Source organism: Agelaius phoeniceus, chromosome 22 (genome assembly GCF_051311805.1).
Source record: "Agelaius phoeniceus isolate bAgePho1 chromosome 22, bAgePho1.hap1, whole genome shotgun sequence".
In the NCBI taxonomy this organism is placed as follows: Eukaryota; Metazoa; Chordata; class Aves; order Passeriformes; family Icteridae; genus Agelaius; species Agelaius phoeniceus.
The window spans coordinates 6,154,741-6,180,640 of record NC_135286.1 but is presented as its reverse complement, the minus strand read 5'-3'; the positions used below and the strand labels follow the sequence as shown (position 1 = coordinate 6,180,640).

Below are 25,900 nucleotides of genomic sequence, written 5' to 3'. Positions count from 1 at the left end.
CTGGGCTGTGCCATCCCTGCCATCCCTGTGCCACACACACCTGGGCTGTGCCTCCTGCCATCCCTGTGCCACACACACACCTGGGCTGTGCCATCCCTGCCATCCCTGTGCCACTCACACACACCTGGGCTGTGCCATCCCTGCCATCCCTGTGCCACACACACCTGGGCTGTGCCTCCTGCCATCCCTGTGCCACACACACACCTGGGCTGTGCCTCCTGCCATCCCTGTGCCCACACACACACCTGGGCTGTGCTATCCCTGCCATCCCTGTGCCCACACACACACCTGGGCTGTGCCTCCTGCCATCCCTGCTATCCCCGTGCCAGTCACACACACCTGGGCTGTACCATCCCTGCCATCCCTGTGCCATGCACACCTGGGCTTTGGGCACAGCTGTGCCATCCCTGCCATCCCTTTGCCACTCACACACACCTGGGCTCTGCCATCCCTGCCATCCCTGTGCCACACACACCTGGGCTTTGGGCACAGGCTGTGCCATCCCTGCCATCCCTGTGCCATGCACACCTGGGCTTTGGGCACAGGCTGTGCCATCCCTGCCATCCCTGTGCCATGCACACCTGGGCTTTGGGCCCAGCTGTGCCTCCTGCCATCCCTGTGCCATGCACACCTGGGCTGTGCCATCCCTGCCATCCCTGTGCCACACACACACACCTGGGCTGTGCCATCTGTGCCATCCCTGTGCCACTCTCACACACCTGGGCTGTGCCATCCCTGCCATCCCTTTGCCACTCACACACACCTGGGCTGTGCCATCCCTGCTATCCCCGTGCCCACACACACACCTGGGCTGTGCCTCCTGCCATCCCTGTGCCCACACACACCTGGGCTTTGGGCACAGGCTGTGCCATCCCTGCCATCCCTGTGCCCACACACACCTGGGCTTTGGGCCCAGCTGTGCCTCAGGGCAGGTGGAGGCTGCTTCATTCCACCTCTCCTTGCCCCCGGCTCCCACGGCTGTGCCTGGGGCTGCTGCTTCTCCCTCCTGCTGCAGCCCACCCTGGGCACAGCCTGGACACCTCCTGTCACTCCTGGCCCTCCCAGCCCGAAGGAGCTGCCTGGGGAGCAGCTGTAGCTCGATGGTTTCACTGTTTTTTTTTGCAGAAAGGAGAGAGATGCAGCTCCCTGGGGCCAGGAATGATTTATCCCAACCCCATTCTGCCCTGCCCTACATCCCTCAGCTCCCTCATCCCCCCTGGAGCTCCCAGCTCCTCCCAGCTCCTGCTGGAGCTCAGGTACCCCCGGCTCGGGAGCCAAATCGCCTCGGTGTAATCTGGAGGCATCAAATCCCAGATCCGTGCTGAGCAGGGCTGAGCCACCCTCTGGAGCTGCCCTGCCCCTCCTGTGAGGCTGGAGAGGGAGGAGGGCAGGGAGCACCCCCCGAGAGGTGATCCCAGGTGACGCTTTGGGGTGGTGGAGGCACCGTCTGGGGGTTCCACTTGCAGATCATCCTTATAATTTGTAACTTTTACAGTCAGCAGGAGCCAAGCTTTGCTCTCACAGAGGGACAACAGATCACAGGCACCTCAGATCCCAGCTGGGAGGGTTTGTTCAGCCAGTCCCAGGTGGGAATTTGCCGGATTTTCCCTGTTCTTGCAGCCATCCAGGCTGTAACCTGGGATTTACTCCAGCCCACGCTCAGGTCTTGCACTCGTGGTGGCAAAGGGATGTGAATCCTTCTGCCATTCCTGAGGCCCTTCCCTTCCCTTCCCTTCCCTTCCCTTCCCTTCCCTTCCCTTCCCTGTCCTGCCCTGCCCGGGAGGTGCTGCCTCCCCATCCCCTCCACCTGCAAACCCCCCTGGCTGCTGTGGCAGGGGCAGGGCAGAGCCCTCAGGGGTGGATGGGGTCTGCAGGGCGAGTTTGGGAATCCCGGAGAGCCCAGAGCTGTGAGCAAAGCTCCCGGAGGCAGGAACAGCACAGGGAATCCCATGGCCAAGGGCAGGGAATGGTGCAGGAAGACCCTGGAGCTTCTCCTGCCATCCGTGCCAGCTGCCACCTCCCCCTGCTCCCAGCAGTGTCCCCTGCCCTGCCCACGGTGGCTCTGGCACCAAATCCACCCTCACTGCCCGCACCCAGCTCCAGCTGCCTCCGCCCCGTCCTCAGCCCCGCCCTGAGGCTCTGGGGCTAAACCCGGCTCATTCTGAGCTGGATCTCGGGCAGGACCTTGCTGTGCTCCAGCGAGGGCATCCTGGCTGCTCATCCTGGGGACTGATAGGGCCACATATTTACATTTATATTTATATTTATATTTGCTTATATTTTCATAAAATATATAATATATATTTGCTATAGATATAGATAAAGACAGATGATGGGAGCCCTGGAAAGGGCATTTCTCTGGGGATGAAGGGCTGGGGACTTTGGGGACACCCAACCCACATCATGACATGAGTGATGTGGTTTTAGGAGGATGTCCTTGGGGTTGTCACATCTCGACCTAGCTGGGATCCCTGGAGAGCCATCCCTGCTTGCTCAGGGATGTTCACTCCATTCCTGTTTGCTCAGGGATGTCTGTTCCATCCCTCCTTGCTCAGGGATGTTCTCTGTCACCATGATGTTTTCTGAAAAAATCCCTTTGCCAGGGTTTCTTCTCCTAGGAAGTTGAGAAGCCTTGGAGAAAAATGCAAATAATAATTATCTGATTGTTTCTCCTTGTGTTTTGCTGCTTTGGAATACGGTAGGTGATTCTTTCATTGGTTCAATGTGAATTGTGTTTTCTTAATGATCAATCACAGCCAGCTGTGTTGGACTCTGAGGAATCATGGGTTTTTATTATTCATTCTGTCTAACCTTCTGATGTATCCTTTCTCTTTCTTTAGTATAGTTTTAGTATATAATTTCTTTAATATAATATCATAAAATAATAAATCAGTCTTCTCAGAACTTGGAGTCAAATTCTCACCTCTCACCTCGTCATGGGGACCCCTACAACACCACAACAGTTCTCTCCACCCCTCCTCGCTCAGGGATGTTCTCTACACCCCTTTTTGCTCAGGGATGTTCTCTCCACCCCTCCTCGCTCAGGGATATTCTCTCCATCCCTCCTCACTCAGGGATGTTCACTCCATCCCTCCTCACTCAGGGATGTTCACTCCATCCCTTTTTGCTCAGGGATGTTCTCTCCATCCCTTTTTGCTCAGGGATGTTCTCTCCACCTCTCCTCACTCAGGGATGTTCTCTCCACCCCTCCTTGCTCAGGGATGTTTGTTCCACCCCTCCTCGCTCAGGGATGTTCTCTCCATTCCTCCTTGCTCCCGAGCCCAAGCAGGAAGGATCAAACCCCAAACCTGTCCCTTGATGATTTAGCTTGGTGAGAGCACCTCAGAGCTCCGTTCCCCGGGTCCCAGTACACCTTGGAGCTCCCAGCTGGCTCCCCACATCCCCGAGCCCTGAAAAGCGGCTCTGTGCCTTTGTTGGAGGCTCTGAAAGCGCCTTTTTTCCTCCTGAACATCTGGGCCTCGCCGGGCTCCGGCGGCTGCGAGAGGCAAAATTCATCCTTTGTTGCTCCTCCGCTGTTTCTTTGCCGGGCTGGGGATGGAAGAAAATCAGCTCGTGTTTCTGCTGCCCTTGCGGGCACGGCCCGCTCGGGGCTCTGCACGGAGCCCGGGCACTGCTCGGACTCGGTAATGACAGCGCAGCTCCGAGGGGAGGGGACAGCGCTGGGAGGGGACAGGGGCTGTGTGAGGGGACAGCGCTGGGAGGGGACAGGGCCTGTGTGAGGGGACAGGGGCTGTGTGAGGAGACAGGGACTGTGTGAGGGGGACAGGGACTGTGTGAGCGGGACAGGGGCTGTGTGAGGGGACAGGGGCTGTGTGAGGGGACAGGGGCTGTGTGAGGGGACAGGGACTGTGTGAGGGGGACAGGGACTGTGTGAGCGGGACAGGGGCTGTGTGAGGGGACAGGGGCTGTGTGAGGGGGACAGAGACTGTGTGAGGGGACAGGGGCTGTGTGAGGGGGACAGGGACTGTGTGAGGGGGACAGGGCCTGTGTGAGGGGACAGGGACTGTGTGAGGGGGACAGGGACTGTGTGAGCGGGACAGGGGCTGTGTGAGGGGACAGGGACTGTGTGAGGGGACAGGGGCTGTGTGGGGGGGACAGGGGCTGGGAGAGGACAGGGCCTGTGTGAGGGGACGGGGACTGTGTGAAGGGACAGGGGTTTGGGGAGGGGACAGGGGTTTGGGGAGGGGACAGGGGCTGGGATGGGCTGGGGGTTTGGAGAGGGGACAGGGCTGGGGACGGGACAGGGGTGTGAGGAGGGGACAGGGACTTGGAGAGGGAACAAGGACAGTGTGAGGGGACAGGGGCTGGGAGGGGGACAGGGGTTTCGGGAGGGGACAGGGTTTTGGTGAGGAGACAGGGGCTCTGGGAATGGGACAGGGTGTGTAGGGAAGGGGACGGGGACCGTGAGAACGGGACCTGGGCTGTGCAGAGGGACCGGCTGGGGCCAGAGTTCAGAGCGACCCCCCAGACTCCCCCGTGTCTGTGAGGATCAATGCAATGCCCACACTCTCTGGATTTTAAATCTGGGGTGCCCCGATGGTTTTTTGGGGCGCTGCACCCGTGTCCCGGCTCCAGACTCGGCTGGGGACGGGGTGGGGACATCACACGGCACAGGTGACATTTGGGACAGCTTTGGCCCCGTCACAAGAATTCCCCCTGCTGCTCTCAAAACATGATTCCGGCTCTAAAACCAAACCTGCGGTTATAAACTCGGACTTGTGCCCCAAAATTAAAGGTTTTAATGGAAAAACCACTTTAAGGAGTCCATTCCAGCCTCCAGTTTGATGCTCTCCCGCCCTTCCCAGGAGGGCGAAGCTGCAGCTCCGCCACCTCTGGAGGATGTCCCGGTGTGCCCGGCCCGGCTGCGGAGCCTGGTTGGGCCGGGCCGGGCAGGGCTGGGCTGGGCTGGGCCGGGCTGGGCTGGGCTGGGAGGTTGTTGGGGAAGGGGCAGATCCGTGGTGGGGGCAGGGGAAGGGTTCGCCCCTCCCACCCAGCTGGGGAGGAGCGCGGTGGGATGGACTCCCCGGCTGGGGGGCCGTGGGGTGCTGGAGCGCTGTGGCCGTGGAAGGAACCGACCTGCAGAGCTGTCCCAGCCCTGGAGCCTCCGAAATCAAGGACCTGGAGCTGCTGGAGAGAGCCCAGAGGAGCCCACGGAGCTGCTGCAGGGCTGGAGCCCCTCTGGAGCCAGGCTGGGAGAGCTGGGGCTGCTCCCCTGGCGAGGAGAAGGCTCCAGAGAGAGCTCAGAGCCCTTGCAGGGCCTGAAGGGGCTCCAGGAGAGCTGCAGAGGGACTGGGGCCAAGGATGGAGGGACAGGAGGCAGGGAATAGCTGCCAATGGCAGAGGGCAGGGCTGGATGGGATCTTGGGAATTGGGAATTGTTCCCTGGCAGGGTGGGCAGGGGCTGGGCTGGAATTGCCAGAGCAGCTGGGGCTGCCCCTGGAGCCCTGGCAGTGCCCAAGGCCAGGCTGGACATTGGGGCTGGCAGCACCTGGCACAGTGGGAGGTGGCCCTGCTGTGGCAGGGGTGGCAATGGATGGGGTTTAAGCTCTTTTCCCAATCCAAACCATTCCATGATATAAGATGGGGAAATCTCGGGCATTCAGAGCCCTGAGGAGGGAGGTGACAGTGTTAAGGAAGGGAAAAAGAGAAAAGGAATTAAAAAAAAAATTTAAAAACCACCCCCACCTTAATCACCTGAACTGCCTGGGGAAGGGAAATGCCCCGAAGCAGAACAGCACCAGCTGAAACTTTCCTTTGACTTTTATAATTACAGAATAGAAAAGAAATCCTCAATTCACGTTACAAAGACGGGCTCATAGAAAACCAAGCCAACGGAACAGAAACACCCAAGGTCCTGGAGCGCCGTGCCTGGCCCCTGTGGAGCCCAGGGGAGGGAGGGAGGGAGGCTCTTCCCCAGAGCTTTAATGCAGTGAGCTCTTCCTGCTGCTTCCTGCTGGGCTTGGGAAGGGTTGGGAGCAGGGGAGTGTCTGCCTGTCCATCCCATCCCATCCCAGAGCAGGTCAGTGCAGCACCCTTGGTCCTGGAGAGGAAAATAAACCCCAAAGATGCTGCTGGCTCCAGGGCTTGGTGATGGGGATGTGTACTGGGGGATGAGGGGGATCACTGCCTGAAAAAAACACGTTTTTCCATGGAAAAATAGGGGCAAAGGGTGGAAAATTATTGCCTGTAGAGTTCACAGCTTGGCTGGAGCTGGCTCAGCCCATCCCAGCTCCGCGCCCTGGCACTTCCAGGGCTCCCTGTTGGGAAGGGCCAAAAACCATTCCAGGGTGTACAAAACTCCCCTGGCACTGGAGGAGAAACAGCTGGGAGGTGAAATCCACCCAAATTCCCCAGCTCCCTCCCAGGGGGGCAGGGTGGGCCTGGGAGCAGATCCAGGATCCTGGAGGAGCCACATCCCACAGAAAGGAGAGCGAGAAGGTTCAGGGGAGCTGGGACACTCCAGGAAACTCCTTTTTTTTCCTTCCACTTTCTTCCAAGGCTTTTCCTTCCCAGCTGATTTTCCTCCTGCAAAGCAATCCCTGCCCAGCCCATCTCACACCCCCCCAAAATCCTCCCCCAGTGCCGGTGTCCCTGTGCCACTGGAGCTGATGGATGAATTTGGCACCGAGCCCCCCATGGATGAAGGGACCAGGGTGGGACCCCCAGCCCTGGGTGAGGTTTGGGGGGGCCCTGGGGGTCCCAGCCCTGCTGAAGGCACGGTGTCAGCCTTGGGGGGGGCCCAGCTCAGCCAGAGTCTACTCAGGCACTTTAAATTAAATAAAAACCCAAAGAAATGATTGGAAAAAATAATCCCAAAGCAAAACCCAAAACATTCATCAGATCGTTCCAAGGGCTGGGGAGGGGCTGGGCTGCGGCAGCCTCGGGGCTCCCAGCTCAGAGCAAGGCCCCCAAAACGTGGCAGGGAGGGGGTGCAGGGGGGTTCAGGGTCCTGTGTGTCCCCGTGTCCCCAAATCTGGGGTCGAGGCGATGCTGATGGATGGATCCGACTCCTCGGAGCGTCCCAGAGCGAGTCCCGGCACTGCTGCTTCATCCCGGTGGGAGAATTCCTGCCGGGAGCACCAATCCCGTGCTTGGAGCCAGTCTGAGCCAGATCCGGAGTGTCAGGACATTGTCCCGAGCCCGCCTGTCCCCAGGGCGGTGCTGTCCCTGTCCCTGTCCCTGTCCCGAGCCCGCTCCGCTGCTCCAAGGAAAAGCCAGGCTGGGACAAACACATCCAGCGGTGTCCCGTGAGCGCTGCCACCTCCGCGCTGTCCCCGTGTCCCCACGGCGGGCAGGGGGTGCCCAGGGGGTGGCACAGCCCCCGCCATGTCCCGGGCTGCAGCAGGGTGGTGGCCCCGTCGCGCCGGGGGTGGTGGCATCAGGGGGTGGTGGCACCGCGGGGTCCTGGCGCCGCTGGCTCCGGTTATCCCGAGCTGGAAAAGAGGGGACAGGAAGGGATGGGAGAGAGCCCATGGAGTGTCCCCACATGGGGACAAAGAGGGGACAGGAAGGGATGGGAGAGAGCCCATGGAGTGTCCCCACATGGGGACAAAGAGGGGACAGGAAGGGATGGGAGAGAGCCCATGGGGTGTCCCCACATGGGGACAAAGAGGGGACAGGAAGGGATGGGAGAGAGCCCATGGAGTGTCCCCACATGGGGACAAAGAGGGGACAGGAAGGGATGGGAGAGAGCCCATGGAGTGTCCCCACATGGGGACAAAGAGCCGCGGCCAGAAGGGGACAGTGACGCCCTGCTCATGGGGTCACTGCTCTCTTCCACCCCCAAAAATGTCAGAGAGCGGCTGGGGAGTGGGGCTGGTGTCCCCTCACATGGGGACAGCGTGTTCCTGGGGTTCATCCTTCTCTCTTCTTGGTGTGTCTATTATAATTTTATTTTTATTTTATCTTTTTTATTTTATCTTTTTTATTTTTATTAGTTTTGTTTTTATTTTATCATTTTAATTTTTATTATTATTTTATTTTAATTTTATTTTTATTTTGGGCCTTATTTTTTTATTTTTATTATTGTTGTTATAATCAGCATTGCTATCGTTGTTATCATTAATAATTTTATTGTTGTTATTATTAATACTAATAATAATACAGTTGCTACTGCTACTAGTGCTATTATTCTATTGTTGATGCTATTATACTAGTGTTATTATTCTTCTTGTTATCTTTTGCTTAATTTCAGTTATTAAACTGTTGTTACCCCACAAGTTCTCCCTGTTATTGTTGTTGCTATTTTTATTTTTATTGATAATAATACAGCTCCTCCTACAACTATTATAACTACTACTATTTCTATTATTCCTGTTATTATATATTCTTTAATTTCAGTTATTAAACTGTTGTTACCACACAGGTTTTCCCTGTTATTGTTGATATTTTTCTTCTTATTAATAATAATACAGCTCCTCCTACTACTATTATTCCTGTTATTATATTTTTCTTAACTTCAGTCATTAAACTGTTGTTACCCCACAAGTTCTCCCTATTATTGTCGTCGCTTTTTATTTTTATTAATAATAATAATACACTTGCTACTACAACTATTACCACTATTACTACTGCTATTATTCTGGTTATTATATTTTGCTTCATTTCAATTATTAAACCGTTGTTATATCACAGGTTTTCCTTATTGTTGTTATTGTTAACAAAATAATAATAATAATAATAATAATAATAATAATAATAATAATAATAATAATAATAATAATATAAAATAACGATAATGAATAATGAATAATGACATAATATTATTGTTAATTAATAATAATTAATAATAATTAAAATAATTAACGATATAGTAAAATTATTATAATTAATAATAATTATATTGTTATTGTTATTGTTATTATTCCCGGATCTCTTCACGTGTCCGTTAATTCAATCACAGCTAATTAGAAACTGCAGAATGAGCTGTAATTGCTGCAGCCCGGCTGACCCTGGGGACAGGAGTGACCTGCCCCACAGAGCCAGGCCAGCCCTTGTTTGTCCCCTGGCTGGTGGGAGGAGCCCTCCCTGTGTCCCCTCCTTGTCCTCTCCGTGTCCCCTCCTTTGGGCACAGGGGCACCCCTGAGTCCCTGAGCTGCCCCTGCTGCCAGGGGAATGGAGCGGACATGGAAATGACAACTGCATTAATTAATTAATCAGTGGCTCATTAATGAGCTGCTGGGGACAGGGGGGAGCTGGCAGGGCGGTGACAGTGTCCTGGTGTCACCCAACACCCCAGCCTGGGTCCCTGGCAGCTGGGGCAGTGCCAGGGGGACACTGGGAGGGGCAGAGGGCACAGGGAGGGAACAACCCCCTAGGATAGGGACAGGGACCCCCAGGAGCCGAGGTGTCCCCACCTGGTGACACAGCCCCAGCCTTCTGTGCCAGCAGCTTTTGTGTCCCCTGTGTGTCCAAAGCTGCTGTCCCCAGCACTTCAAATCCAATTTTGAGCTGATTTCCCCAAATCCTGCAGCTTTCAGCGCTGACCCCTGTGCTATCAGGGTCTGCTGTGCCCCTGGGGGTGACATGGGGACAGGACAGGCTCCCCTGTGCTCTGGGGGTGACATGGGGACAGGACAGGCTCCCCTGTGCTCTGAGGGTGACATGGGGACAGGACAGGCTCCCCTGTGCTCTGAGGGGTGACATGGGGACAGGACAGGCTCCCCTGTGCTCTGAGGGTGACATGGGGACAGGACAGGCTCCTCTGTGCCCTGGGGGTGACATGGGGACAGGACAGGCTCCCCTGTGCTCTGAGGGGTGACATGGGGACAGGACAGGCTCCCCTGTGCTCTGAGGGGTGACATGGGGACAGGACAGGCTCCCCTGTGCTCTGAGGGGTGACATGGGGACAGGACAGGCTCCCCTGTGCTCTGGGGGTGACATGGGGACAGGACAGGCTCCTCTGTGCCCTGGGGGGGTCAGGGTGGCTCCCCTGTCCCTCTGCCCATGGTGGCTTTGCCCAGTCCCACCCAGGCAGGGATGAAGGGACACAGGGGACGCGTCCCATCCATGGGACAACACTCCTGGGACCCCCAAGGTGAGGGAGGACACCCCAGTAACCCCCAGGATGTGCCAGGAGGTGCCAGTGCCACCATCCATGTCCCCACCTGTGTCCCACCCACACCCGGGGGGCTCCCAGGGAAGGAGCAGCCCCGTGCAGGGGGCACAGCACCCATGGGTGCTCCCCCCGACCCCATCAGTGTCCCCATGTCCCCTCCCAGCCCCTCTCTGCCTCCCCAATGGCATCGCCTGCCCTTCAATTTGCATCCAAGGCTTAAAATATAATTAATTTTTGGCAGCGGGCAGAGCCTGCTCGAGGTTAATCCCTTTAGATTTGCGAGCCTTATCTCGCTGGAGTGTTTATCGAGCTCGGCTTAACGGGGAGGGAGAGCGAGGAGGAGTCGGCTGCGCTTATCAGGAGAGGGATTCTGCCCCGGGCACGGCGGGGGAGCTCAGCAAACAAAACCCAGCGAATAAAACCCAGCGAGCAAAACCAGTGAACACAAACCCAGCGAACACAAACCCAGCGAGCAAAACCCAGCGAGCGAAACCCAGCGAACACAAACCCAGTGAACACAAACCCAGCGAGCAAAACCCAGCAAGCAAAACCCAGTGAACACAAACCCAGTGAACACAAACCCAGTGAACACAAACCCAGCGAGCAAAACCCAGCAAGCAAAACCCAGCGAGCAAACCTAAACCCAGTGAACAAAACCCAGCGAGCAAAACCCAGCAAACACAAACCCAGTGAACAAACCCAAACCCAGCAAACAAAACCCAGCGAGCAAAACCCAGCGAGCAAAACCCAGTGAACCCAAACCCAGTGAACACAAACCCAGCGAACAAAACCCAGTGAGCAAAACCCAGCGAACAAAACCCAAACCCAGTGAACAAACCCAAACCCAGCGAGCAAAACCCAGTGAACACAAATCCAGAGAAGAAAACCAAACCCAGCGAACACAAACCGCGAGCGGGATCCTCCCCAGAGCGCCCGACCCTGCCCGGGTGGAGCCTGGGGATCTGCGGGGAGGATGCGCAGCCCCAAGTGTGGGCACACTGAGGGTCCTGCACCCCTGAGCACCCCGGCACTCACGTGTAGAGCGGCTGTAGCTGCAGGTGCGACGTCTTCTGGGGTGCCTGGTACCCGTAGGAGTCAAAGCCGCCGATGAAATCAACTGGAGAGAGCCAGGAGAGCAGCGGGATGAGCCGGGAAGGGCAGCAGGGAGATCCCCGTGGGATGGGAACATCCCGGGCTGCAGCTGCATCCCATCAAAATGTGACACCCCAGGGAAATGCGAGTGCTCAGTGTGAAATTGGGAAACTCTCAGAGCCCTTGCAGGGCCTGAAGGGGCTCCAGGAGAGCTGCAGAGGGACTGGGGCCAAGGATGGAGGGACAGGAGGCAGGGAATGGCTGCCAGTGGCAGAGGGCAGGGCTGGATGGGATCTTGGCAATTGGGAATTGTTCCCTGGCAGGGTGGGCAGGGGCTGGGCTGGAATTGCCAGAGCAGCTGGGGCTGCCCCTGGAGCCCTGGCAGTGCCCAAGGCCAGGCTGGACACTGGGGCTGGCAGCACCTGGCACAGTGGGAGGTGGCCCTGCCATGGCAGGGCTGGCACTGGAGGGCATTTCAGGTCCCTTCCCACCCAAACCATCCCGTGATTCGGTGACCCTGAACCACCTCAGCATCCCAGGGATCCCAGTGCTGCATTCCCAAGGGAATAAATCAGAGCCACAAACTGGATCAGCTCAGAAGGGACCCCTGGGGGTCACCCAGCCCAACCCCTGCTCAGGCAGGGTCCCCTGGGGCACTTGGAATTCTGTCCCTGCAGCTTTGGAGACTCCACGAGCTCTGGGCAGCCTGGAATGGAGCACCCAGGGAGGCACAGGGGCACCCCCGACCAGGGCTTCACCGCAGGGAACAGCAGCCGGGATCGCGGCAGCATCCCGGGAAAACACCGGGGGAAATGGGGGGAAGGAGCCGGAGCAGCTCCCGCGGGGGCAGCGGCTCCGTTCCCGTCCGTTCTCCCCAGCACAGCCCCGCCGCACAGAGAGGGCGCGATTCCCCCCGCTGCCCGCGGGGCTGGCATTTCAGCATTGCGGGACAGTCACGGGGGAATCAGCGCCCCTTTGGGGCTGTCACCTCGGGCCATTGCAGGCTCCATAGAGCAGCTTTCACCGCTGGGGTTTCCAGCCTGGCGGCTTCGAGCCCGGTCCGGGGGGTCAGAGCCCGGCCCCTCGTCCCGAGCGGTGCCGGGGCAGCTCTGGGCGGCTGGGGGTGCCCTGGGGGTTCTGGGGGTGCCCTGGGTGGGTGGGCATGCCCCAACTTCTCGCAGATCACCCCGTGTTTCCCCAGACCTGACCCCTCTCCCTGGCACAGCCAGCACAGGGATGGACTCCAGGTGCAGCCAGGCTGGGAATTCCAACCTTTCCAGGATCCCCAAATCCCACATTGGGGTGGGTTATTCATGAGTGTCCGAGAGCTGAGAGCTCCAGGGCAGAGTCCTCCTCTCCTGGAATATTTCCCTTCCTGACTCAATATTCCCCCAGCTCTCAATTTTGACACCATCCATCCATTTCAAATCTAATAAGATATTCCATTAAAAAGATGCATTTGCATCCCGGGCTGAGGCAGCATTAATATTAAAATTGTGTTGGATGCAGAGTTTGTGGGAGTGCAAACGTGCCAGCGCTGGGTAAACCCTTTGGAAAGGAGCTGTTCCCCCAGGCAGAGGCCAATTCCCCATGGGAATGTTTTATTTCCATGGGAAAGGAGGAAAACCTGGGGGTGCTGCAGCCCCAGGCTGGGCTGGGACCACCTGTGGGCATGGGGGGGGTGCTGAGCCTGGTGCTGAGCCCGGTCTGATCCCAGTGCTGAGCCTGGTGCTGAGCCCAGTCTGATCCCAGTGCTGAGCCTGGTGCTGAGCCCAGTTCTGATCCCAGTCTGATCCCAGTGCTGAGCCTGGTCTGAGCCCAGTGCTGAGCCTGGTCTGAGCCCAGTTCTGATCCCAGTCTGATCCCAGTGCTGAGCCTGGTCTGAGCCCAGTGCTGAGCCTGGTCTGAGCCTGGTGCTGAGCCCAGTCTGATCCCAGTGCTGAGCCTGGTGCTGAGCCTGGTCTAAGCCCAGTCTGATCCCAGTGCTGAGCCTGGTCTGAGCCTGGTGCTGAGCCTGGTCTGATCCCGGTGCTGAGCCTGGTCTGAGCCTGGTCTAAGCCCAGTCTGATTCCAGTCTAAACCTGGTCTGAGCCCAGTGCTGAGCCCAGTCTGATCCTGGTCTGAGCCTGGTGCTGGGCCCAGTCTGAGCCTGGTCTGATCCCGGTTCTGATCCCAGTCTAAACCCGGTCTGAGCCCGGTCTGAGCTTGGTCTGATCCCAGTCTGACCCCAGTGCTGAGCTCAGTCCATGCCTGGTCTGATCCCGGTGCTGAGCCCAGTCTGATCCCAGTCCTGACCCCAGTGCTGAGCCCAGTCTAAGCCCGGTGCTGAGCCCAGTCTAAGCCCAGTGCTGAGCCCAGGGAAGGGGCACATCCGGGTGGCTGTGGCCCAGCCCTGCAGGGATCTGCCAGCTGGTGGGAATTAATTAATGGCAGATGAGCTTTTAATGCACTTGGACAGCCTCAGCCTCGACCACCTGGTTCACGGGGCCAGGGTGCTTCCCGAGGGGAGTTTGCAGGGATTGGGGTGGGAGCAGGAGGAGCAGCACAGATTGGATAAAGTCAGCCTTCACTTTGCCTAAAATGCTGTTTTCCCCCTGGTTTGGGGTGAAATCCTGGCAGTGGGGACACAGCCCGGGGGACACAGTGTCCCCAAGTCGCAGTGGCTGCCAAGGGAGAAGGGAGGTGACAGCAGCCCCATCACAGCCCAGCAGCTCTGCCTCACCAGGGATGGGAAAACAGGGAAAAAACCCAACTAAAGGGATTTCCTCAGCTGTCAGGGACCTGGGCATTGCCTCCCCAGACTTCGCTGGGAGCTGCCATCCCCTCAGGGTGGCACCAGCCGAGGACCTGTGTCCCTGTCCCCCAGCCAAGGCACTCACAGCTGTCCTCCTCCTCCAGGAACACTTTGCTGACGTAGCAGGCGTAGACGAAGCCGAAGAGCTGGGGAGAAACAGGGCAGGGAGAGGCTGGTTATGGGAGCATGGGCAGCACAACGGGCACAGTGCCAGTGGGGGCATGGCTGGGGGCCTGGGGGTGACCTGGGGGCACTGGAAATGAACTGGGGAGACTGGGAGTGACCATCGGGGCCCTGGGAGTGACCATGGGGGCCTTGGGAGTGACCATGGGGGCCCTGGGAGTGGCCTGGGGGTCTTGGGAGTGACCAGGGGGGCCCTGGCAGTGAACTGGGAGCCTTGGGAGTGATTTGGGGAGCACTGGAAGTGACCTGGGGGCACTGGGGGTGAACTGAGGGTCCTGGGAGTGACCTGGGGGGCACTGGGAGTGACTTGGGGGCCCTGGCAGTGAACTGGGAGCCTTGGGAATCCCATCCTGGGGCCATTTGGGGTGCAGCAGGGTTGGGTGGATCCAGCTGCACAAGGAGGGGCTCCAAGGGGGCTGGAGCTGGCACCTCACAGAGGGTGCTGAGCCCCACACAGGGCTGGGAGCCCCTTTGGGAACCCCGATTTCCCTCAAAGCTCCATTTTAGAGAGCTCTGCCTCCAGGCGTGCCCCATCGCCACCTCCCTGTCACAGGGGTGACAGTCACCAGCAAGGGGGGGCCCTCCCTCCCGGCTGGCAGCACATTCCAGCAGCTCATTCCCAAGGAGTGATTCCTCCATCCCTGCAGCATCCAGCCCTCGACCCAACAAGTTTTGGGGTGAGACACCCCCCTGGGTGCTGGCAGGGCTCTGCCTGCTCCTCTCTGGGTGACAGAAACGGTGACGGGGACACCGCGGCCCCTCTGCTCACCCCAGCCCCTCCACCCCGCCGGTCCCATTCGCGGTGTGGGACGGAGGGGGAGCAGGGCCGCCCTTACCGCCAGGAAGATCTGCGTGGCGCTGCTCACCACCTCGATGTACTGGTAGTCCAGCAGGCAGCCGCTGACCGTGATGACGTGGTGATCCTCGGGAGCCAGCGCAGAGTTGAGCACCGGCGTCACCAGGCAGCCAGGGCCGTTCTCCATCCACCACGAGCGGTGCAGGGACGTGTTGAAGGTCATGATGAAATCTCGGTCCTGCAGGAGGAGGAGGAGGAAGAAGGAGAAAGAGGAGGAGGAGGAAGAAGGTGAAGGAAGAAGGAAGAAGGAGAAGGAAGAAGGAAGAAGGAGGAAGAAGAAGAAAGAAGAAAAGGAAGAAGAAGGAAGAAAGAAAAAAAAAGAAGAAAAAGGAAAGAAGAAAGACAAAGAAAGAAGAAGAAAAGAAAGAAGAAGAAGAAGATGAAGAAGAAGAAGAATAAAAGAAATAAGAAAAGGAAGAAGAAAAGAAATAAGAAAATAAGAAGAAAAGAAAGAAGAAAAAAGAAGAAATGAAAGAAGAAAAGAAAGAAGTAGAAGAAGAAAGGAAAGAAGAAAGAAGAAGAAAAGAAAGAACAATAAAGAATAATGAAGAAGAAAAGGAAGAAGGAAGAAAAGGAAGAAGGAAGAAAAGGAAGAAGGAAAGGAAGAAGGAGAAAAGGACAAAGAAAGAAAGAAGAAAAGAAAGAACAAGAATGGTGGATCCAAGGCTCTTTGCAGGAGGGCTGGACAGTAAATGGGTTTTCCCAAGGCAAGGATGCTCCCTGGGGTCAGAGCAGGGCATCTCCCTGAGCCCAGCCCAGGGTTTGGGGCTCCCTCCCGTGCTGGCACCATGGGCATCTGCTCAGGCAGCACCCAGGGGGTGCCCAGTGACAGGGTGGGTGTCACAGAGCGGGACCAGAGTGGCAGGGAGGGTGTTTGTGATTGGCAGCACCCCATCTGCGTGTTCCAGGGATGCAGGGCAGCCCCTGCTGCTTCCCCTGGGCTTTGGGGCTGCCATGCCCTCATCCCACTCCCAGGGAGCCTCGCAGGGTCCCCCTGGAGCACATCCCCTCCTTGTCAGCCCCTCACAAGCTTTGGGGCTCTGCCTGGGTCCTCTCCAGCAGCTGTGGGGTGGCCTTGGGCAGGCAGCAGCTTCCTGCAAGGAGGAGAATCCCCAGCCCCTGGCTGCCCCTTTCCACCCTGTGAAAATCCCCCTGGTACCCCTGGGGAGCCCCCAGCCCATGAGAATCCCCCTGGTACCTCTGGGGAGCCCTCAGCCCATGAGGGTCCCCCTGGTACCCTTGGGGAGCCCCCAGCCCATGAGAATCCCCCTGGTACCTCTGGCTGAACCCTCACCCCATGAGAATCCCCCTGGTACCCTTGGGGAGCCCCCCCAGCCCCTCTGTGCCCCCCCGGCTGTGCTGGGGCCGAGCATCCCCTGCAGGAAATCACCGATCTGGGATGAAAAGATTTTTGCTGCTGGGGGTGGCAAAAACCCCGAAAGGGAGCGAGTGGGTTTGGGTTTGTGGAGCTGGAGGATGCGGCTGAGGCACAGGGAAGGGGGGGAGCTGTGACGGGCACCGGGATTTCCACAAAAACCCGCGGTGGGAGGGAATCCTCCCCCTCTCCCCGTCGTGCTGCACACTCAGCGCTCCGGGAGAGCCTCAAATGACCTGGAGCTGCTCGGGGAAGGTTCCAGCCATGGAACACCCCCAGAGGCTTCTCCTTGCTTGAGGCAGCACGGAGAGAGCAGAGCTGGCTGTCCCCAGCCCCCCGGGATGTCCCCAGAGCCGGGGAGGGACGCGCAGGGACCCCGACCCTGGGTTCAAAGGTTTCCTCGGAGCACCCGGTGCTGCCCCATCATCCCCCGGGAGGTTTTGCTCTTTTTGGTGTAAAAGCAAAATTCAACAGCGCAGGGTGTGGTGGAGGCACAGCCCTGTCACATCCTCACCCCATGGCCCATGGGTGACGTCCCAAAGCTGGGAATGCTGATCCTGTGAGCCCAAGAAATCCCGGGAAAACAGAGAATTTACAGCAGGGGGTTCTCCTCTCACCCTCTGCCCTCCCCATCCCTGCCAGAGACCCTGCCCCGAGCTTTCCTGCCCCTGCTCATCCCGTTCCCAGGGTTCTGCTTCTCCTTTTTCCCCTCAGTGGAGATAAAGGAAATTCGGTTCGGGTTCAGAAACTGCCGCTCTCTGCCCCTCTGAGCTGTCAGTTTGTCCATCCCATCCCATCCCATCCCATCCCATCCCATCCCATCCCATCCCACCCCATCCCATCCCATCCCATCCCATCCCATCCCATCCCATCCCATCCCATCCCATCCCATCCCTGCTCCGGGGAGGCGCCCCCCACATCCACTTTTACCCCTGGGCCCTGGGGGGGCACTTTTGGGGGAGAAGGGAGAGGAGGATGAGGAGGATGAGGAGGATGAGGAGGATGAGGAGGATGAGGAGGATGAGGAGGAGGGCAAGGGCGGGCCAGCAGGCAGGACGGAGGGCAGGAGGATGCAGGGAGGAAGAGGAGGAAGGTGAGGACGTTACCTGTGACAAGCGCCCGACCTCCAGGTAGAAGCAGATGATGAAGGCGTTCCAGCCGACCCACAGCACCAACCACACCGCGTACTGCGGGACGAGAGGGGTCAGGGCACGGGCATCCCCTCCGGCCCCGCCCCGCCCCGCCCATCCAGGGATCCGGGCTGGGATCGTGGAATCCCAAAATCACAGCGCGGTTTGGGCTGGGAGGGACCTTAACGTTCATCAGTTAGGGGAGAACCCCTGGGGGCCCCAGGCATCATCCCAGGCTGAGTTAGTGAGCCCTAATTACAGGGCAGAATTAATGAGCTTGGGAAGGTGCTTGCCTGAGTTGTTCCTGAGGATGTTCCCAGCAGCTGTGCCTCAGTTTCCCCACCCATAAAACTCCAAATACTCATTGGGTTTCCTTTGTGAGGGCTCTAATTCCCACCCCTGCCATGGCAGGGACATCTCCCAAATCCCTCTGTCCCACTCCAAGCCCTGTCCAGCCCGGCCTTGGGCACTGGCAGGGATGGAGCAGCCACAGCTTCGGTGTTCCCAGGGATACAGGAGGGACCTGGGGCTGACACTGCTGCACCCCCAGGGTGGTACCTACCATCATGAGGTATCTGGATCTGTACTGGATGGTCCCAAAAATACCCAAAATCACGGCCATGATGTGCAGGAAGTTGGCCAGGATGGGGGCCCACTGGTATCCCAGGAAATCAAAGATCTGCCTCTCCAGAGCAGCGACCTGCAACAGAGCAGGGAGGGGACAGGGATCAGGGCCGGGCACCCCTGGGTGCTGAGGGCAAGGAAGAGCTGGGAATGGCTGGGAATGGCTGGGAATTCTGTGGATAACAGGTTGGGGTAGGCTGGAATGTCTGTGTGGTGCACTGGCCAGCAGGACTGGGGTTATTGGGTGTTGCAGTGTGATTCCAGGGTTTAGCTCAGAACCCCGGGTCCCTCCCCTGAGGATTCCCTCCCAGCTGTGTCAGTCCCCTCTCCTTTCCCCTCCCAGCACTGTCTGGCACTCCTGGCATTCCAGAAGGGCCTCGAGTGATTGGCAGATTCAAAGGATGCCCTCTACCCCTGGGGGGCATTGGGCCATCCAGGTGTCCTTTGTCCCTTTGTCCCTCCCCTCCTGTCCCTGCTTGGTGCCTCCCTGCCCCTTCCCTGCTCCTCTCCCCGGGGTTAAAGGAGCAGCAGCCACGGGCTCAGGGAGTTCTGTGGGAGCTGGTGCTGCATTCAGAGGCCTGAGGGCCAGAATAAAGCTCTGGATCCAAAGCCTCCATCAGAACCGACTCCTTTCCTTCACCATCCCCTTAAAGCTTCTCTGCCAGAGGGAAACCCCAGGAGCAGCCCCTGTTATGGGGGGAAGCTCCATCCCAGCACCACCAGAGCTCCTGCAGGCCTGGACTTGTCTGCAGTGCCAGCTGCAGCACCCAGGCAGGCAAAAGTGTCTGTGGGGTGAAACACCACACACCCAGCCAGCCAAAAGTGTCTGTGGGTGAAACACCACACACCCAGCCAGCCAAAAGTGTCTGTGGGGTGAAACACCACACACCCAGCCAGGCAAAAGTGTCTGTGGGGTGAAACACCACACACCCAGGCAGGCAAAAGTGTCTGTGGGGTGAAACACCACACACCCAGGCAGCCAAAAGTGTCTGTGGGGTGAAACACCACACACCCAGGCAGCCAAAAGTGTCTGTGGGGTGAAACACCACACACCCAGCAGCCAAAAGTGTCTGTGGGTGAAACACCACACACCCAGGCAGGCAAAAGTGTCTGTGGGGTGAAACACCACAGTGCTGCTGTTTGGGTCAGCAGCAAGAGCCAGACAAGCCAAGGCACGTCCTGTCCCTAGTATTGGTAATATCAATAATTGGGAATATTATTTTACACATATTATATTATATCAATATAATATATTAAAATAATATATTAATATGTTAAGATACAATACATAATAAAATAAATTATAATACATAACATTAAATATAAATATATGATGTGTAATATATAATGCATATTATATTATATTATATTATATTATATTATATTATATTATATTATATTATAATGTCACATCTCCTTGAGTTCCAAAGGGGAGCCCAAGGAGATGTGACCCCACTCTGTGCCTCACTTTCCCATCACTCAGAGCTTGGGCACTGCTGAAAACCCATCCCAAGGATGATTTATGGTGGGAAAATCCTCCAGCTCCTGTGTTTTGATTTCCAGCTCCTGTGTTTTGATTTCCTGCCCATCCTCTGTGTGTCCATGGGGCTCTGATGACCGTTACCATCAGCAATCCACAAACGGGGCTGTGCTGCAGGGGGTAAATCCCCCAGCAGCTGAGGGGATCCAGCCCTGATCCCAGCACTTATTTATGGCTCCATTGCTCCTAATCACAGGATTAGCTCCAAGGAAGGGGTGAGCAAAGGCAAAGTGGGAGTGCTGGAATGTTCAGTGATGGGTTTAATTAAAAAATGGGGGTTTTGGAGGAGGCCATGGTTTTTTAGAGAACTTTTAAGGGAGTTTTAGGGAACTTGAGGATGCTGGCACACCACAAGGTGCAGGGACAGGTCAGCAGCTGCCTGGAAAACCCGAATTTTTTTCCAATTGTTTTACTCAGCCCTGTCCTGTCACTCTTTGAGGTGCCCCAGATTCACCCTGAGAGCTTCAGGGCCCCCTGGCCTCCCTACAGCACCATTCCCCACTTTTCTGCCAGAGAAAGGAGGAGTTTATCCTGAAAACCACAGGGAAAAGGGGTTTGCCTCTCCCCTGCATTCCCCAGCAGCTCCCAAAGGGATCTAGAATGAGGAGAGAGCCCATGGGGGTCCCAGGCATCATCCCTGGCTGAGTTAGTGAGCCCTAATTACAGGGCAGAATTAATGAGCTGGGGAAGGTGCTTGCCTGAGTTTTTCCCCAGGATGTGCATCCACCAGCCGTGCCTCAGTTTCCCCACCCATAACACTCCAAATTCTCATTGGTTTTCCTTTGTGAGGGCTCTAATTCCCACTGATTTCAGCCCAGCTCTACCCTAGGGCTGTGATGTCCCATCTCCTACCCGACCCCTGGAGTAGGATCCGCTGGATCAGAGCCAGCAGGACCCTGATTTCAGCTAAAAGTGATGCAAACCCTTGGAGCAGCAGCCCCTGGGGCTGTGGGGCCAGGACAAGGCTGTTTGCACTCAAACTGAATTCACTTCCCTGCTGGTTCAGCTCTCTGAGGAAGCAGCCTCTGGAAATACTCACAGCCAGGCTGTAAATCTCCTCAACTGAGGAATGGAAATAATGAATGATCCAGGGAGTGCAGTGCTGGGGGTTTATGGGCACCCATCCATCTGGGGGCTGTCAGTGCAGATGGATGGAGCTTTGGGTACCAGGGATGCTCCCAGCTGAGGGATGGGGCTGGGGAGTGTGGCATTCACAGCCTCTGAAAAATCCCCTTGCCCAGGATTCTTCTCCTGGGAAGCTGAGAAGCCTCAGGGAAAAGGAAAACAATTCTTCTCTCATTGGCTTCTCCTGTGCTGTGCTCATGTGGAATGTGTTTGGAGATTGTTTACCCACAGGGGATTGTTCCATTGGATTCTGCTGGGAGTTGTTTTCACTCAATGGCCAATCAGGGCCAAGCTGTGTCAGGACTCTGGAGAGAGTCACAAGTTTCATTGCTATCTTTTGAGCCTTCTCGAAGTATCCTTTCTGTATTCTTTAGTATAGTTTATATACTATACTTTAGTAAAGTATAAGTATATAAACTATATATAAAGTATAAAGTATATAAGTATAGTATAGTATATAAACTATACTAAAGTATAAACTTTAGTATAGTTTATATACTGTACTATACTTATAAAGTATAGCATTCTTTAATATAATACAGTATCATAAAATAATAAATTAGCCTTCTGAGAACATGGAGTCAGATTCTCAATTCCTTCCTTCATTGGGGCACCCCACAAATCCAATAGGGGGGAACCTCTGAGAGCATCCCATGGATCTGGAGTGAAGGGATCACACCCGTGTGGCTCCTTAATTCCAGCCTGGAAAAGGAGGAGCTGGGAGGACCCTGCTTGAAGCAAACCCTTCTCCATCCCAAGGAGGCAGAATTTGGGATAAACACCCCGCTTTCCCCATGGATGAGCTAATTAGGGGCTGCTAATTACACTACAAAGCCCTGCTCCCTGGCTGTGTTATCCCAGCTTTTTCCCTCTGTGGGAAGAGCAGATCTGGGATTTTCCATCCTCGTGGGATGCAGCTTAAGGTTAAGGGACAGAGACTCACAAAGGCAGCGTGGCTGCAGCTCCCCGGCTCTCAGTGCCTGCTGAGGGCATCCCAAGGGCAGCCCCACGTGTTTCACGAGTGGGGAAACTGAGGCACAGCCTCCAGTGGGAGAGTCCAGGTTTGGTGCCCCTACCCAGGGAATTGCAGGGCTGAGCGAGCACCCTCAGCTCTGAGCTGCTCCAGCTCCTGGAGCACCATCCCTGATCCTGGGAGGGTAAAATGTCCCTGGGAGGGACCCTCAGGACCCCCAGCCCTTCGGCGACAGCAGCCCTGGCTCCGGGGCTCAGCATCATCCCAGGAAACTTCCCGGCAGCATCCAACAGAGCCAAAATCGTTCTGTGGGCTCAGAGCATCCTCCCTGCCCCTGGAATGGGAATTCCCGCTGCTCCCAGCCCCATTCACACTCCCTCCCCTCCCAGCCCCAGCGCCGCCGGAGCCGGGATGCAAACGCCGTCCCGCTGCCAATTAAGATAAACCTGCGGCTGATCCATGCAACGAGTTTGAGGGCTTCCTCTTAATTAAACACTCACGAGTTCATCGATCGGCCCCAAAACTTCGCTCGGCAGCAAATTACAGCGATTGGCTGGGGCGGGGGCTGGTCCCGCTCACCCCAGCCTGGAAGGGATTTGTGTGCACCGGGAATGGGAGCGGGAGGGACTGAACTCCATCAGTGGGTGAGGGACGGGCAGTGCCGGGAGGGGACACCCGTGGCGAGGGGACACCCGTGGGGACACCCGTGGGAAGGGGACACCCGTGGGGACACCAGCTCAGCTGGGGCTCAGGGAGGTGGCACCAGGGAGGCAGAGCTGGAGGAAAATGGGATTTTTCCACCGTGCTGGCACCAAATTTAAGAGGGAAGGAGTTCCTCTGTCCCAGAATCACCCGTTGGTTTTGGCGCCCTCACCTTCTTCAGACCCACCCCATCGCTCCAAAGTTTCCCAGTTCTTAATCCCCACGAGGAGGGTGGGAGAGCTGGATCTGGCTCTGGCTGTGCTGGGAGCATTGCAGGGACACCAGGAGCCCCTTCCCCACCCCTTCCCAGGTTTCTTTTCCTGAGAATCCGAGCTTGGAGATCCAACTGCAAGGGGGGGGAGTGCTGGGTGAACACCCCAGACCCAGCACCCTGGGAAAGCAGAAACCTTCCTGCCCAGCAGCTCTTCCTGGAACCAGAGAATCCCAGAATAGTCTGGGTTGGAAAGGACTTTAAATGACCTTAAATCCCATCCCATTCCCATGGCAGTGCCACCTCCCACTGTGCCAGGTGCTGCCAGCCCCAATGTCCAGCCTTGGGCACTGCCAGAGCTCCAGGGGCAGCCACAGCTGCTCTGGGCACCCTGGCAGAGCCCAAACCTCTCCAACCAGGCCTTGCCAGGCTACAAACCCCCTGTGGCAAATGGCACTGGGGGCACCTGGAACCATGCAGGAAATCATTCTTTCCTTTCCTTTCTCCATTTGCTGCAATGGTTTTTGGTGCTGGTTTCCATCCTGGATTGAGGAATGGGAATGCCAGAGTGGTTTGGGTGGGAAGGGATCTTCAATGCCAGCTCATTGCAGCCCAGGGCCACCTCCCACTGTGCCAGGGGCTGCCAGCCCCAATGTCCAGCCTGGCCTTGGGCACTGCCAGGGCTCCAGGGGCAGCCACAGCTGCTCTGGCAATTCCAGCCCAGCCCCTGCCCACCCTGCCAGGGAACAATTCCCAATTGCCAAGATCCCATCCAGCCCTGCCCTCTGCCACTGGCAGCCATTCCCTGCCTCCTGTCCCTCCATCCTTGGCCCCAGTGCCTCTGCAGCTCTCCTGGAGCCCCTGCAGGCCCTGCAAGGGCTCTGAGCTCTCCCTGGATTCTTCTCTCTCTGATCCTGGAGCAGTCAGGACCTGGAGCTGGTGCTGGGCAGGATCCTGGAGCTGCTCTTCAGCCCCACAGCAGCATCTGCCCCTCGGGCTGAGCTCTGAGCTCCTCTCCGGGCCGGGCAGGGCTCCTGGCCCCTGATGGTTCATTATCCCAGCCGGGTCATTTCCTCCCGCACACCATATGCCCGAGGATTTCACTTTTCATTTGGCCGCGTTTGGAGGAGATTTGCCGGTTCTGACTCCTCGTGTGCCGCGGCCGAAGATGCTGCGAGAGCCTCGCTCGCCCCATCCCTGAGCCGCCGCCATCTCTGGGGGTTCTGGGCCCCAAAACCCATCGGGGCTGGGAGAGGAACCCCCAGGGCAGCGTTTGGCAGGACAGCGGGATGCCCGGTCCATAAGGAATGTTCTCCACAGCCCCGGGGCTGATGGAGCATCCCTGGAGCTCCCCCCAGCCCCAGGGACACCCCCAAGGTGCTCCAGGACCCCGCATCCCCATCCCGACCCCTTAACAGGCTCACCCCTCCCCCAGCCCCTTTTTTTGAGGCAGTTTAGGGCATTTTGGCTGTGCCAACCCCTTCCCTTGCCCGCGAGGAGCCGCAGGAGCCGTGGGAAGCGGCTCCACCCCGCAGCCCAGCCCGGGAAGGGGAATCGGCCGCGATTTAAATGAGGAGAGCACGGTTGGTTATTAGGGAGGTGCAAATACCGCTGTGAACCCAGGGACTTCATTTAATGGCTTGGAAACAAGTTCCTGACCTACTTCCATCTGCAAAAGCCTTCATAAAATCACAGATGGAAAGAAATGAAAGGCGCCAATCCCTCTCCAGCATCGGGTGGGGAGGAGCAGGATCCAGCCCCAGCTGGAAAGAGGCCCCGGTGCAGGAGCAAAACCACGACAGGAGCAGAAATTGGGGTGACAGAGGCATAAATGGGGTCCTTCCCCTGCTGGGATGGTCCCTGGTGGGTGCTGCAGGTTTTGGGGCCCCTTTGAATGGCCCAGGTAGGAGCTCCCAACATGTGGCTGGAGCACCCCTGGTGCCCGGGATGTGGCACTGGGGACACTTGGGGTGCCCAGGGTCCCTCAGGGTCCCCCAGCACCCACCGCCCCCCCCCCCCCCCCACGGCTTCCCCTGCTCTCTCCCATTGCATCCCCCCCCTCCTTTCCCAGTTATTTATTTCATTCCCTCGCATCCGGCAGCGTTGCCATGGGAATGCAGCCCCGGCTGGATGCGCCGGTCTGGACGCTGCATCCCGGGATCCCGATGGAATCTGCCCCATGGGATGGGCCCTGGAGGCGTCCCCACCCCTGGGACCCCCCCGGGTGCCACCCCTTGGCTGCCCCCCAAGCCCTGCTCCCACATCCATGCTCCTGGCTCCGGCCATCCCTGAGGGTTCCATCAGGGAGGGCTGGGAAATGCAGCCTTGGGGGGGCTAATGGCCATAAATGTTATTTTTTATTATTATTATTATTATTATTATTATTATTATTATTATTATTATTATTATTAATTTCCCCTAAATGTAGCTGATCAAAACCGGCCCATCCAGTTCTGACTCCACCAAAGGAAAGGGAAACTGAGGCACGGCATAGAGAGAAACCCGACCCCCCACCCAAACCTTCTGAGGTGCTGGGAGCGCTGAAATCCAGGGAATTTGGTGTTCCCCCATGGAGAGGGGATGCTCCATGATCACCTCCCGAAGATTCTCACCCAGGAGGAAGCTCCTCCTCATTTCCACCCCTAAAACAAAGCCCTGAGCCCCATCAGCTCCCAAACTGTGGGGTCTGGGTGCATTCGGCTCCAATATCCCCATAAGAACCCCGGGAATTTTGATAGTTTGGGGTTTTTTTCCCTGAAAACACCACAAATTCCTGATTTCCCCAGGAGCAGGCTGCTCTAACCGATTTACCACTGATAAAATATCTCCTTAACTCTGACACGATATCACATTTATATTTCACTGAGCTTTAGCACAACGCCCCAGCTCCCGTTGGCACCAACCCACAAACGCTGCCGTGAGATCCCTTTCCCCTCCTGCCTCCCAGCCAGGAAACTTTTCCAGGCCGAGGGAAAGCCGAGGCGATCGAAGCAGCTCAATTTCCTGCCCGCCCATCGCAGCGCTGCCCTCCCGCACAGCACAGCGGGCTGGATGTTCCCGCAGGAATTGCTCCATCCATCCCCTCGGGAGCTGCTGCTGTTCCCGCAGGAGGGAGCCGGGATGGTTGGATATTCCAGGGGGGAATTGCTCCATCCATCCCCTCGGGAGCTGCTGCTGCTCCGACAGGAGGGAGCCGGGATGGTTGGATGTTCCCGCA

At 57.1% G+C, this 25,900-nt stretch overlaps 1 protein-coding gene across 1 annotated transcript in view; it reads right to left on the bottom strand.

Moving 5' to 3' along the window:
- Positions 1-5,763: 5,763 nt before the first annotated feature.
- Positions 5,764-25,900, bottom strand: part of NKAIN1 (sodium/potassium transporting ATPase interacting 1) — a 39,906-nt gene continuing 19,769 nt past the window's right edge. The window contains exons 2-7 of the mRNA XM_054648353.2: positions 18,071-18,208; positions 17,485-17,565; positions 14,984-15,181; positions 14,050-14,110; positions 11,114-11,195; positions 5,764-7,454 (exon numbers count right to left, since the gene is read on the bottom strand). Of these exons, the coding sequence (XP_054504328.1) occupies positions 7,445-7,454; positions 11,114-11,195; positions 14,050-14,110; positions 14,984-15,181; positions 17,485-17,565; positions 18,071-18,208 (570 nt within the window). The 3' untranslated portion in view covers positions 5,764-7,444. The remainder of the gene's footprint in view (positions 7,455-11,113; positions 11,196-14,049; positions 14,111-14,983; positions 15,182-17,484; positions 17,566-18,070; positions 18,209-25,900) is intronic.